The sequence below is a fragment of the Myodes glareolus genome, chromosome 25 (genome assembly GCF_982192425.1).
Source record: "Myodes glareolus chromosome 25, mMyoGla1.1, whole genome shotgun sequence".
Lineage (NCBI taxonomy): Eukaryota > Metazoa > Chordata > Mammalia > Rodentia > Cricetidae > Myodes > Myodes glareolus.
This window is the reverse complement of record NC_142050.1, coordinates 34,965,834-34,979,363: the sequence shown is the minus strand read 5'-3', so window position 1 is coordinate 34,979,363 and position 13,530 is coordinate 34,965,834. Positions and strand designations below refer to the sequence as shown.

Below are 13,530 nucleotides of genomic sequence, written 5' to 3'. Positions count from 1 at the left end.
AAGCAGAGGAAAGGAAGGGGAACTACCACAATAACACTAAGGATGCTTGAGAAAACCATAAGGAATCATTTTATATTTATCTAAATTTACATATAACACATATAAGTATATGGACACATACACTTTAAATGAAATTATGCCGCTTAAGTGATAATGCTTCACCCAAGAGCCATAGAGAATCTAACAATTGCATTGTCTTTGTTACTGCTTGCTGGTTAAGAATGACACTGAAAAGCTGCTTATTTTGAGAACAAACATCCTGTGGGAGGGGTGACAGCCTTTGAACTTACTATTCTAAGCTTGGGCGACTCCCAGACCCTGGCATCTAGGCACTGCCTTTGGTATTTAATTTCTCTTTTCCTGGGTTCTCAGATACTAAAGTTGAACAGAGCCTGAATGGTATGTGACCAGGTGAAGCAATGCTTTTTATTTTAGTTAAAAATACGTAGTGTAATTAATATATATATATATAGTTTATGATATTTAAGTATGTATATATGTTCATACATACATATTTTTTAAGGGAAAAAAATCTCTTGTTTTAGTGTGGCTAGCTTAGAGAAGTTTGTGGTGTGGGAGACACCACCGCCTCCTTTATCTCATGCTCCAGATGGCCCAGAAATAGAAAATGATTTCATAGTGGAAGGTGGAGAAGGTAGTTTTATGTGGCACTTGCAGTAATGGTTACTATAGCAATGGGTGACAATTCTGGCCTCTTTCACTTCGGTGAACCTCAGGAGGGCATGTATGGGCTGCAACGAAAAAGGTTTTAAATTCTCTGTCTCTTGTCCTACTGTCTCAGGGCTTCCAGCAAAAGTTCTCCTTCCACAGTAAAGAGATCGTGGCTATCAGCTGTTCTTGGTGCAAGCAGGCGGTAAGTGTGGGATGAAATACACCCCGTGGGCTCACGTGTGACCATATCTGCCCATTCCAATGCTTGGGTTCCTGCCTGCGTGTGGAAAGATTACCCTTGCTGAACATTCAGTTTTTATCATATAGCATCCTTAGAAGGAGAAAGACTGCAAAATTATCGAACAAAAGCAAGTATAAATAGGGGGAAACAGAAAAATTTTACTTCTCTCATTGAACTTGAAGCCAGGATGAAAGACTGGAAACCCTTGCTGGTTCTCACCCTGGGACTGGAATCTAGAGCACCTTCCTCCTAGACCACCCACGTCTTCCCTGTCCACAAGACTGCTAAGGGCTCCTCATCATACCAAAGAACAACCCAGGGAGCCTTGAGTGAACTCTGCATTGCAGGGCCAGGCATCCTGGTTCTCCTGGTCCTGATGTGGGTGGCTTTGTTGTGGGTCTGTGAAGAACGAGTGAGTGCCTTTCATGTTGTCCTTTAGGATTAGATGTTTCTGTAGCTTTCCATGCGCTCACTGGAGTATGGCCCTTCCTTATGTTTGACCGTGGACCTTCATTAAGAGCCCACAGCATTTCCCCGTTTCTTCCTCTTTTGTCGCCCATCTCGTTCTCATCAGCTCTTAAAAGCACTTGGCCCCACTGTGCGAAACAGATGCAGCACCTGCTCATTGGCTTACCTCTGTGGATGCCTTTTGCTTCACTCTAACCCAGTTGGCAAACTATGGCATCCAGGGCCAAATATGACTGCCCCCTGTTTTTATATAATGGCTAATTGCAGCATAGCCATACCCAATTGTTTATGAGTTATCTGTAGCTCTCTTCGTACCTCAGTGGTGAGTTGAGTGTTTCCCACACACCCACGCCTTTTCAGAAAGAGTTAGTTAACCACCTCCCCCAGCCTTTCAGCCTGTCTACTCTCCATCTTTCAAGATAGTCTTGCTACATAGAATATGCTATCCCTTGTGTTTGTGACCCTTCTGCCTCAGCCACCTGAATGCTTGGATCATATGATATGCACGGGCATATCAGCTTTCTATCTACTTTTTCGAGTGAGTGCGTAGAGAAAAATATATCACCCATTTATCGCAAAGGAAACCTGAAAAGAAGGTCTGTGTTGTGTTAGATTCAAGGTTCACAGTTCTACATACAACAGATTTAAAACTAGCAAAGGGGCTGGGACAGATGCAGTTTGAAATGATTGCAGTTGATATTTTTGTGGGTTAAACTCTTTGCGCTATAGCAAGTCTATAAGATTCAACCTAACAGTCTCACTAACATAATTTCCCTAAGGCCTTCATTTGTCAAGAGCCTCCGGTGATTAGGTAGGGACCCACTGTTCTGGAAGGTTCGGTGTTTGCTGTGCCACCATCATCCCATGTTTTGTTTCCTTGGCATTTCCATGTCATACCACTTGTCACACATGTAACCTTTGTGCTTCTGTTTAAAGACATGCTCACAGGTACCAGGCTATCCTACTTAATAGTGAAACTCTACAATCCTAAGGGCAGGATCTCCCTCTGGGATTAAGGTGTCAGCCAGTCCCTAATGCTTCCCATGCTGTTGGCTTTCCTGACCGGAAAAGAGCCTGCTGATGGGATAGCATCAAGGCAAGTCTGCTCTGATAGACTGCTGTTCCTTGACCCCAGATGGGATGTCTTGTTCGGGGTCTATTTGTTTGAAGCCTTAATTCGACTTTACAGTGAGCACCCGTATTCCCCTCATTAATCTGTCATCTAACCAATTCACTATAGAGACTTGCTTTTCAGTTAACCGTTGCAGCAGAAGTTTGGCCAATTTCCCACATTTTTAATATCCCAGAAAGCGTGGAAATATGGTTTACAAAGTCTTCTATGCAGAATATATTCACAGAGATTACAACATTGATGTATTTTAATCGTTCAAGTAATTCCTTTCAGGAAATTTGATGTCAGATAACTAAACAAATAATTGATCCTCTGTGATGAAAGAGGACAACCTTGGGAGAGGGAGCTGGGCTTCCTGTGTCCATGTCTTGGCTCCAGCATTTAAAGGCTATACAATCCTGAGTGCACCTCTTAGTATCCAATTTGGATACTCAAGCTTAAGTTGAAAGAGTTGCTTAGACAATGGGCATGCGTTGAGGTTTAATCTGAATGGCTAAAAAAAAAAAAAAAAAACAAAAACAATCAATTTTGAAAGGTTCAAATGATATTTTTCTGGTGTGGCATTTCTCTGGTTTAGCTTGTTTGTGGATCCCGAATGATGGGTGGCATGGGAAGTTATTAATTATTTAATCAGTATTTTATCCATGATTGATGTTAATTAACTGCTGGGCCACAGGAAATCTTGACAATATGCAGAAGTCAAAACAGAGTCTTTGTGATCGTGTGGAATAAAATCAGGGTAGCTGTGTTTGCCAGTTTCCCTCAGACGGTCCTAATTGATGTCTGTTCTCCTGACACTGTTATTATCAGGGCTTTCTTTTACTTATTATGTATACAGTGTTCTGTCTGCATGTATGCCTGCAGGCCAGAAGAAGGCCCAGATCTCACAATATTTGATTGTGAGCCACCATGTGGTCGCTGGGAATTGAACCCAGGACCTCTGGAAGAACAGCCAGTGCTCTTAACCTCTGAGCCATCTCTCCAGCCCTTCTTTCACTCTTACATAGCTCCAGTTCAGTTGAAATGTAAATTGTGTGTTGATTACAATAAGTATAATTCGAAATCAAACTAATTTAAATTAAAAAAAATCACTGTGATTAGAACCTAAGTCCTTTAATTATTGCCTAAGCTGATTTTGATGTTCATTAGAAATGAAATATCCCCACACATGGCCTCTCATAATCAGAGAGTGATTGGAAATGTGGTTAGATTGAGGTGGCAGTGCCAGGCTCACAACCGAGTCGTGAGTTAAGCCCCTCCCACTGGGGTGTTGTGTGTTACTGTTACTAGTTCATGTTTCCTTCCTTCCTGTAGCAAACAAGATCCTCAGGCTTGCCGAGTGTAATAGGGACACTGTCTCTTTAAGGGCTCTAGATAAACCCAAAAGTAATCTCTTTGTGTTTTGTTACCACTGAGGTTAATAGCTTCCTAGAAGAGACCACTTCCTTCCTTCCTGGCTCCCTAGGCTTGAAAGATTACTTGGAAGGATCTACAATTATTGTAGAAACAGTCAGGAGGTGGCCATTGTCTTCCCAATTGTCTTCATTTTCTCCTCCATATTATATAATAGAAACGGTTGTGTGTAATTAAGGTGAGCAGAGCCCTCCCAGGCTCCGCATCTTTATACAAATAGTCCATTTAACTGTTAGAACGCCTTAGCAGGCTCCATCCTGCTAGGTTCTCGTCTACAACTGTTACGTCTATGCTGAAGTGAATTGCTCTGGTCTCCAAGCTTATGGTTAGATGGTTGGATGCTGATGAGGTGCATGTGTTCCTTAATGTGTGCTTGTGTGTGTGTGTGTGCGCGCGCGTGTGTGTATCCGTCCCTTCCTGCTGTGAATTACCTCCTACTCAGAATTGCTCATTAGCCTGTTTTTCTCTTCAGTTTCACAATAAGGTGACCTGCTTCATGCTGCATCACATTGAGGAACCCTGCTCCCTGGGGGCCCATGCTGCTGTTATTGTCCCTCCCACCTGGATCATTAAGGTGAAGAAACCTCAGGTAACTGCAGGATCCTGGTGCTGCTGGCCTAGAGCAGAGAAAAATTAACCGCTGTCATTTGCTTTTCTCCCTCCATAGTCTTCGGACTCCTATAACCTCCACTGATTCATCCCTGTGGTCTGGTGCTTAGCTACTAAGCTTATCTCACTGGTCCATCCCTTGACCTCATTGGGCTCTCTCGTGGAACCAGATTCCCATCCTCACGAAGAGCCGGTTTCAGACTAAGGGTGTGTCCTCCTCATCCATGTGTAAAGACGCTCTGTGCAGGCAGGTCTCCTAAGTTCCAGTGAGTCCCAGTGAGGGGATAGTGGGTTCTTACACGCTATCTTTCTCTCCAAGTGTGAGAGGAGTCCACAGAGAGCAAGGTTGGCAGGCGTCATAGTTTGGTTAAGATTTCTGCCAGTCTAAAGGGCAGACTGTGAGTCATGACCTCCATTACACACAAGGCCTGCTTAGAGAGCCACTGTGGTTTCTTAAGGCGAATTGAATCTGCTATCAAATTGCCTAATCACATCCTGTGCTCTTAGTGGCTTTCCTGTTTAAGTCAATCTCTTCTTATTCATCTGGGGGACTTTCCTGGGGATGGAGGGATTATCCTTGTAGGGATTATCCTCCTGTTTAAAAGGTGGGTGGGATTTAGAGCGGTAGACTGGAAAGCAAGTGGCAGGCAAGACAATAGCACCCTGTGTACAAAATTATATTCCTGGGCCTGTGAGCCGAGTTGGATCATACTAGGTCTGCTGAGACATGTAGGAGGAGGCGTCTAGAATAGCAGGCTACTCTTGGTTAAGGATGATTATACGGCTGAATCCCATTCCAGAGTCCACAGTAATGTTTTAGCTATGTTTGTGTTTCGCTAGGAAATATAATCTTTGGGGAGCTAGATCTCATCGTATTCATCTTTAGACATTGTACTGAATATTATGGCATCCTAGAACATGGCTGATTAAATGCTTCCTTTATTGGGACTATCTTCTTTACCTTTTATAGTTTAAAGAATATGAGAGAAGAGCATTAGAATGTGACTACAGATGTGTGACTACACACACGTAGAGAGAGATAAAGTGGACGGACAGATAGATGATGGAGAGACAGACGGTAGAGCTTCCCATCGTTGGACAGTCACCCTGCTCAGCTGTATCCCCCCTTCCTTCTCCAAGCTCCTTCTCAGTGTCTCTCAGGGATTTCCCGACATCTTTTTGTCTTCATGCTGGTAGCAACTCGCCTCTAATGAGCTGCACTCTGCACTTTTCGGATCTGTCAGTCATAATCTGATCACGAACTCAAGCTCGACTGTTAACCCCTGATTTTATAGCCGTGATCCTGCAGTTACTTCTGACTATAGTAATGGAACCGTGCTAACAACACTATCCTACTTGGCAGGGTTTTCTTTACTGGTTGTTTTCCTACATACTTTGGCTGGGTCCCCCTTCTAAAACACCATTCTTGCCCTATCACTTCTTCTCTGTAAGGAAGCCCACTGCTTCTAATAAAGTCTACATGTATCAAGAATCTGTCCACTATCAGACCTGAGCAACATCCAGCTCTTTCTGCAAGCTGGCCTTCCTCTCCCAGAACCTACAAATTACATTTGAGATACATTTCTATCTCTCCTAGGGAGCATAAGCTTATAGGATTGAGTTGGGACACTGTAGTCTTTGAAGGGAGGATTGTACTTAGTCTTGTAGTTTAATTTTTAGTGCATAATGAGTAATATACACATATTATTCCTCTACAAAAGAAGCTGCAAATAAAAAAAATGGCTCCTTTTACTAACATACAAAATTGTAGATATCTCTCCTAGCTTTTCCATCACAAAGACATAATTTCTCTCCTGGTTTACATGTGTCGAAATGCACCATTAGGATAGATAGAGAACTGTGCCCAAGGCTGGGGGTTGTTATTGAGTGATGCCATGCTATAAAGAATTCTTTAGAACTTGCTTAGTTAAAAAAAAAATGGCTCTTGGGTAGATGTCTCTAGTCGTGCACATAGTCCTAAGTCATTTTAAACTGTTCCCACTCAGCAAACATTTCCCAGTTGGTTCATACCCTTACTGATAGCTGCTACATCGTTTCTAATGTCCTGTTTGCAGACCGTGCTGTGTCAACCTCTCTATTCCCGATGAGGTTTTCTCTTTCTTGCTAGTTTTCCTTCCTTACTGTCTTCTTATGATGGGATGAGCTTTCATTGCTGGAGTACCATGAAATGGAATAACAGGCTTTCTTTAGTGACTAACGCAATCCCTCAGAATTGCTTAAACTATTTCCTTGGGTGGACTGTGAAGAGCAACCAGCACACATGATTTGAAGTTACTTGGAGCTCTTGAGACCTGCTCCTCAACTTTGGGGACGAGTTTTCTTTGTTATTTGCTGTTGTTAGAGCCACCTTTATCCCAGTGGGGCACCCGGAGCAGAAGGTGAGCATCTGTTAAATAACCAAAGCTCTGACTTTTGTTTTCCTTCTGTGACCTGTCAGAATGTCGTCTGGTGTTTGTGGGAGACACGCCCTTTGTATAATGAAGTGCTATATCCCTTATAGGTCTTTTAATATAAGCAATTATTTATGACCCCATAACCTGGAAAAAATCCCTCAAGGGCATTAAAAGCTAAAGTTTCATTTACAGCTAAATGATTCCTCCATAAGGAGGTCTTAACTGCTCAGGAAGGAGTCGTAACTCTGATAACAGTCTAGTTGATAGGCTCACTTCCGTGGCAAGGTGAGAGCATTCTGACACAGGGTTCGAGAAGACAAAGGGCCTTTATCTTCTCTGATGCCTTTCACCGGAGGATAGGTATAAAATGCCTAGAAGGCAACTACTGTTGAGATTAAAAGGCCACAAAAACCAGTTTGAGGTGTGTTGATCTTGTAAGGGAATCACTTAGACCACTGAGTTAGTTGCCCTGGCTAGAACAGGCAGGCTTTGTTTTAAAATGTCAGAGAAGTGTGAAATGTTTGACTCTTTCGTCGTACAATAAGTTTCGGACATTGCCTCTGTATTCTCGCAAAGCAGGCTACTTTGTTGAATTCCCCAGTACTAACCCAGACAGGGAAAGCTTTGCTATAGATTAGCACGAATAGGTATTTTAGCTTGTCATGGCGGTGGTACATTCCAAATCTGCCTTCCTAGTTTCTTCCCGTTTCTTCCAAGATGTTTCTACCTTGTAAGTGAAGAGATGTTGGACATTTGTACTCAAGCAGAAGGGAGCCCCGGGAAGAGTGAGGTGTGCTGGGAAATTCCAGAGTTCTTGCTATTGCTGTTTGACCATTCTTGATGCTATAAGCACCCTCAGATCTCACACAGACACTTGCGGGTGCTGTAAGTCAATCACTACACTTGTTTTCTAAAGAAAGCCTCAGATGCATTGGTCTCGGAGGCACTTGCTACATCTATGTTGAAAGACATTTTGTCTGTCTACTTCTTACTAGACTTGAGTTGTTTGCTTGCTCCGTTTTCAGATTTTTTCCCCTCATTTCTAGTTCCGTGTTTTCTAGATGTGCTTGACCATCAGAATCACCCCAAGTGCTATAAACTTTATGAAAAGCTTAAGAAAGTTGTGTGAGATCTTTGCCTGCTGCAGTAGAACTGCATCTTGGAATTTAATTGTTGAGGCCCTTAGTGTGTTCCTGCAAGTGACTGGTATTTGCATTTTGTTTGGTCTAGGCAGGAAGTGAGTTAACACACCAAAGCAGTTGGGGGAGACAAGCCATCATAACCTAGGCACGATTGTGCAAACCAGAAGAGGCTTAGTGAATAATATTGGTCATATGGCTATGAATGGGGTGTGGTTGTGCACTAAGAATTGGTTCCGGGTAGTGAGGCTAACAGATGTGAGGAGATGCATATCATGGAATGGATTCCAAACTAACGGCTTCACACATACCATTTCTTGTTTAAACTTTCCAACTGTCCTAGGAGGTAGGTGTTGTCCTTTCATGCTGAAACTAAGAGTCTGTTGTTTCAAATCTTTGCCTGACTCGGTAAAGTGCATGCATCTCATCACAGGGAGCCGCCACTAAATTCATAGCCAATCCATCAGGCACATGGTCCTCCTGGAAATCTACTTTGCTGGGGTCTCTTTAATGACACGCTTCAGCTTCAAAGCCACATTTTCAGCATCGTACATGATAGTATCACTTGGGATGCTTTTCGTCTTTGCTTCAGCTTCACTTCAAGGAGATTAGTAGGGTTGCACAGGATCTGGGGCCGGACATCCTTTACAAACTGTCCGAGCAGGGCTAGCAAGTGATGCTGGTTGAGGAGGGCTTGGAGCATCATTTGATGACACCCAGTAGAAGCTTCTTCCGCAGCCTCCACTTTTCCAGGCTCCAGTTTATTCCTTCTACATAAACCGAAATTCATCGAAATATGGCATCAGCCTTTAAAAGGAAAAGGAGACAAGAATGTGATAAAAGGTGCCTCTAGCTGAGGAATTTAGAGCCAGATCTGTTTGCAGGGGGAGTCTAGTCAACAATGAATAGTGAGGAAGCTCCAGAATTGGGAACATCTAGTTTCTTGAATCTCTTTTCTGGAGAGTCTCTGAGGTTCTGAAGGCATTTTCCTTTGGTGGAAGAAGAATACCTGGAGTTACATAGTGGTTCTTCAAAAATTTCCTCAGCCTTGGTGATCATGGGCTTTCTTTTTCTTTCCTTCCTTCCTTCCTTCCTTCCTTCCTTCCTTCCTTCCTTCCTTCCTTCCTTCCTTCCTTTCCTTTCTTTCTTTCTTCTTCTTTCTTCTCCTTCCTTCCTTTCTACCTTCCTTCCTTTCTACTTTCCTTCCTTTCCTACTTTTTTTCTTTCTTCTTTATCTAAACAAATGTGAACTAAACACTAGCTCATTTGACTCCTGTTGAATGTGATGCATTAATGTGTGTGTTGTAGACTAATGTTTAGTTTTGAATGCTCTAAGAAGAAAATACTTGCAGATTAGCTATTTAAATTTCTCCAAGCTAGTTTGAAAACTATTAACTGCTCAAATAATGTAAGTGTGTATTCTAATGTCAACTTCTAAGTTAAGAATTCTGCATTTCAGGCTCTCAACACTTGATCAAACATCTATTATATGGTCAGTACTCTCTTACCTTTGTGAAGATGCAGTCTAATTGATATTGAGTCCACTAGTTAAATCTGATTTATGTTTGGTCTTCAACCAGTAAGTGTGATTGTCCTGTAAGAGTTCCTCCTCCAAGTATTTACAGAAAATGGTTAGCTAAAGTAATCATGGATTGTGGCTCATAAAATCTCTAGAAAGAGAAAGTAAAATTAAGGGTCACTGTATGTCAGCAGCTTTGATTTGCTTCCATTGAAATATTCAAAGCTACTTAGTGGAGAGAAGAAATTTACATTAATGGATGTTGAGACAGAGAGAGAACGAGTAATGCTCACTATTCCACTATTATATCATGATAAGGTTTCTTCCCAGCATTTAAAATATTATGTATCAGAATTGATAAGACAGTTGGATTGTGAAGTTCTACTGGGATCAAGTCTTATTTTAATTATTTTACAACTATTGCTAAAGCAGATCATAAAAAGAAAACAAAGAAGGAAAATGAAAAAAAAAGGCAAAAAGAAAAAGAAAAAGCATAAAAAATGGCCTCCTTTTTTACATTTCCACATAGGTGATCTCCATACCAGGAGATGAACTTGAACTTGGTTGGGCGGGAGACGGACCTGGTTGGGCGGGAGACTGGAGCCCCTCAGAGAATTTGGGATTCTTCCATTTGTACTGGGAGGGTTGGCAGGTATACCATGTGTTGTTATGTGAGTCCATACGAGCCCCCCGCGGCTCCAGCTCCCTGCCCCCTGCGGCGGGGAGTCGGTTGCTCACCCCGGAGCACTGGTTTCTGTCTGTGGCTTACCCATGAGCAGTGGCTTGGAAGTGTGAAAGCATGAGAAGCATGCCGTCAACAGCATGCGCTGCTGTCCTCTCCTACATGGTTCTGCATGGAGATGCGGGGGCCGCCTGCCTCCGAGTTTAGCCTGCCGCCTTCTCTCCCGCAGAACTCCCTGAAGGCTTCCAGTCGGAAGAAGAAAAGAACGAGCTTTAAAAGGAAAGCCAGTAAAAGAGGAACTGAGGTAAGTTTTATTCCTTAAAAATATAATGTGCTAACGTGACCGTAGTCGCTAGTCCAGGCAGAGACGGCTAGAGCGGTGCAGAGTCCCCTCGGCGAGCGGCAGAGCGGTGGCTCATCACGGACAGGCTGGTGCTGCCATGCGGCAGGGAGAGTCACCCAAACGGGCGGGTGGAGTCGGTGGATAAAAGGCTTACAGGACATAGTAAATAGATATAAGGCTGAACATAAAGCTGAACATTTATTATTTAAAAAGAGAAAGAAAGACAGAATAGGAAAAAGGGAGAGAAAGACAAAAACACGTGTGCACAGGCCAAGAGAGGGAACAGAAAAGGAAAAAAAAAATGGCGTCAGGAGGTCAGAAGTGGCTAGGAGTGGGAGTGGCTTGCCCCTTAAAGGGACCAGAGATCAAAAGGAATAACAGTAAGTCTTTCAGAGAGATGTAAGTCTGCAGAGGCTGCTTAGCCCTGAGGAGCTGGCCCACACGTGTTCTTGAGGTTGTTGCCTTCTACACGCCTTTTGCCCTTTAGTCCCGTCTACGTACATTGGAATCCCTCCTGCTCGAAATCCGCCAACCTATCCATCAGTTAGGCAAATCTGACCTGCCATATCAGAGTCAGAGCGTCTGCCCCTGCTTGGAATGTCTTCCCCCAAACAACGGTGATGGTGAAGATGATGATGAGACCCTGGCACTTCCAGAGCTCTTAGAGGATGCAGAGTAAAATTCAAAGCCTAGCTCAGTCTCCTGGAATAAATAATGGCGGGAGGTGCTTTCTTCCGGGTGACATGCACACACTGCTGTGAAGGTTCGGCTTTATGGGATAAGACTCGGGATCCTAGGGTTGCATGGCGTTCTCTCTTCCCTTGATTGCTTCCAAGCCTTGGGCCTTTATCCTCACAGTGCTGTCTGCCTCTTCCAGCAGGAAAACAAAGGTCGCCCTTTTGTGATCAAGCCTATCTCCTCTCCTCTCATGAAGCCTTTGCTTGTGTTTGTGAACCCAAAGAGTGGGGGCAACCAGGTAAGTCATTTCTCGGGAGCTTAGCTTTGAATGATTGACACGTCAAAGACACAGTCTCCAGGATGAAGTAGAATAGCACAGCAGCTGGCGTGTGCCAGGGCCGGGTTCAAAACCCTGAGAAGCCTGCCATCCTTCCATCTACGGCCAGACCAGACTGACGTTTCCCTTACAGATATTCCAGAAGAATCCTTTCAGAGTTTCTTCTAGTTAATAGGTTTCAGGGTAAAGCAAACAAGGGTTTATTCATGTTCAGTGTGGCCACCCTGGGGAAGAGAAGAGCAAGTGGAAGGACTGAGTGTTCCTTATGTGTGTATTTCTTAAGGTTTCATGATTAGCAATACATTTGCCAACTTGTCTTTATTTCTTCCTATTATAATTTAATAGGACTCCCGTGTCCCTGTCCTCAGTGGAAGGAATAACCAGAGGTCATTGGTCACAACCATTGTAAACAAATACCTAAAGGCCAGAGAAATAATCAGTTTCTAAAGACTTCATTATTCCTTCTGCTCTCTGCCCACTCCTTTTGGACTAGCTTAAGATTGACCCCATTTAAGAATACAAAGACATCCTTACAGAAGGTAATGGCATTCCTACGGCAACCTTGCTCTGTAAAAACAAGGTTTTCTCTGTAATGCAGTCCTTTATCTTTTTTTTTCATTCATTTTTCTTCCTGCTCCCTGGGACTTCTTCTTAAGACTCTTCTGTGGGCTTTGAGTTTCTGTTATTTTCCTGGGAATCTGGATGTGAAAATACATTTTTTTTTCTGACCAGTAAGTGTACACTTTATACTTTAAGACAAGACTTTCTGAAGGTTCACCATCAACAAACAGAGATTTGAGACTCTTTAGTTGCCCAAATAAGGAAAGATGTCATCAGAGTTTTGATTGACTCCTCCAAATGATGTCATCATTGCTAAGATCATGGATGATAAGACTGCAGCGAGACTTGAGAGCCTATGATTTAAAAGTAACTCCCATCTCTTCCTTCTTCAAGATTCCCAGTCACCAGCAATATTAACAATCTATCACAGTCCTATGGAGAACAGATGTATCAAAAGAAACAACTTATTCTCTGTAGCCGTTTCGTGTCTGTTAGTGATGATGTCCTTCCCATTCCAATGATATGGCACTACAGAGATCAGTAGAAAAGGACCAGGTGCTGGGTTCCTTAGGTCTGTTGTTCAGTTTGCCCTGAAACACGCCCACTTAGGGGCTGACATCCTTTACCCTAACAAGGATGAATGATGCAGTTGAGAATCAAGAAGTGGAGCAAAGTAGATGCAATTAGTTTCCTAGTTTGGGTGTCCTGAGACCTACAGGCTAGTTAGCATCAGCTCTATTTTGTCAAGGGACTTCCCACAGAAAGCATATTCTTTTGAGATAGGATCTCAAGTAACCCAAGCTGGCTTTGGGCGCTCTGTGGGGTCCAGAATGACCTTGAACTTCCTGATCTCTCCCTCCACCTCCTGAGTCCTGACATTACAGCATATGCCACCATGCCTGGTTCCTGCAATGCTGCTGGGGATAGAACCCAAGAATGCATGTATACTAGGCAAGAACTCTGCCGACTGAGCTGTATTCCCAGCCCTGAAGTGAATTCATGAATCATGCTAAGAGACGCCCCGCATTGGACACTCAGATGTTTTTGCTTTTGCCTGCCTTTGTGAGACTGACAGACTAGTTAAGATCTAACCCTTTTCCGGTTCCAGTCTGCAAATTAATAATGATGGAGACTTTGTATATTATCCATCGATGCTCCCAGTTCATTAAGGACTAACACACTAAAGAGGCTTAACTGATTTTGGAGGACATCTTTTATGTTAAGGACACAGAAGAGGCTATTGGGGGGAAATAAGTCAGGTGACCTTTGTTGTGTGTTCCAAACTGAGAGCACCAGATTGCCAGAGGATTTCCAGAGGGAAA

At 43.2% G+C, this 13,530-nt stretch overlaps 1 protein-coding gene across 6 annotated transcripts in view; it reads left to right on the top strand.

Moving 5' to 3' along the window:
• Dgki (diacylglycerol kinase iota) overlaps positions 1 to 13,530 on the top strand; it is a 455,950-nt gene that overhangs the window by 217,708 nt on the left and 224,712 nt on the right. For 2 of the 6 annotated variants that reach the window (XM_085683753.2, XM_085683758.2), the window contains exons 7-11: positions 803 to 874; positions 4,399 to 4,515; positions 10,137 to 10,259; positions 10,519 to 10,593; positions 11,510 to 11,608. In XM_085683753.2, the coding sequence (XP_085539879.1) occupies positions 803 to 874; positions 4,399 to 4,515; positions 10,137 to 10,259; positions 10,519 to 10,593; positions 11,510 to 11,608 (486 nt within the window). The remainder of the gene's footprint in view (positions 1 to 802; positions 875 to 4,398; positions 4,516 to 10,136; positions 10,260 to 10,518; positions 10,594 to 11,509; positions 11,609 to 13,530) is intronic. The other 4 variants (XM_085683757.2, XM_085683755.2, XM_085683756.2 and 1 more) reach the window with 3 other exon arrangements.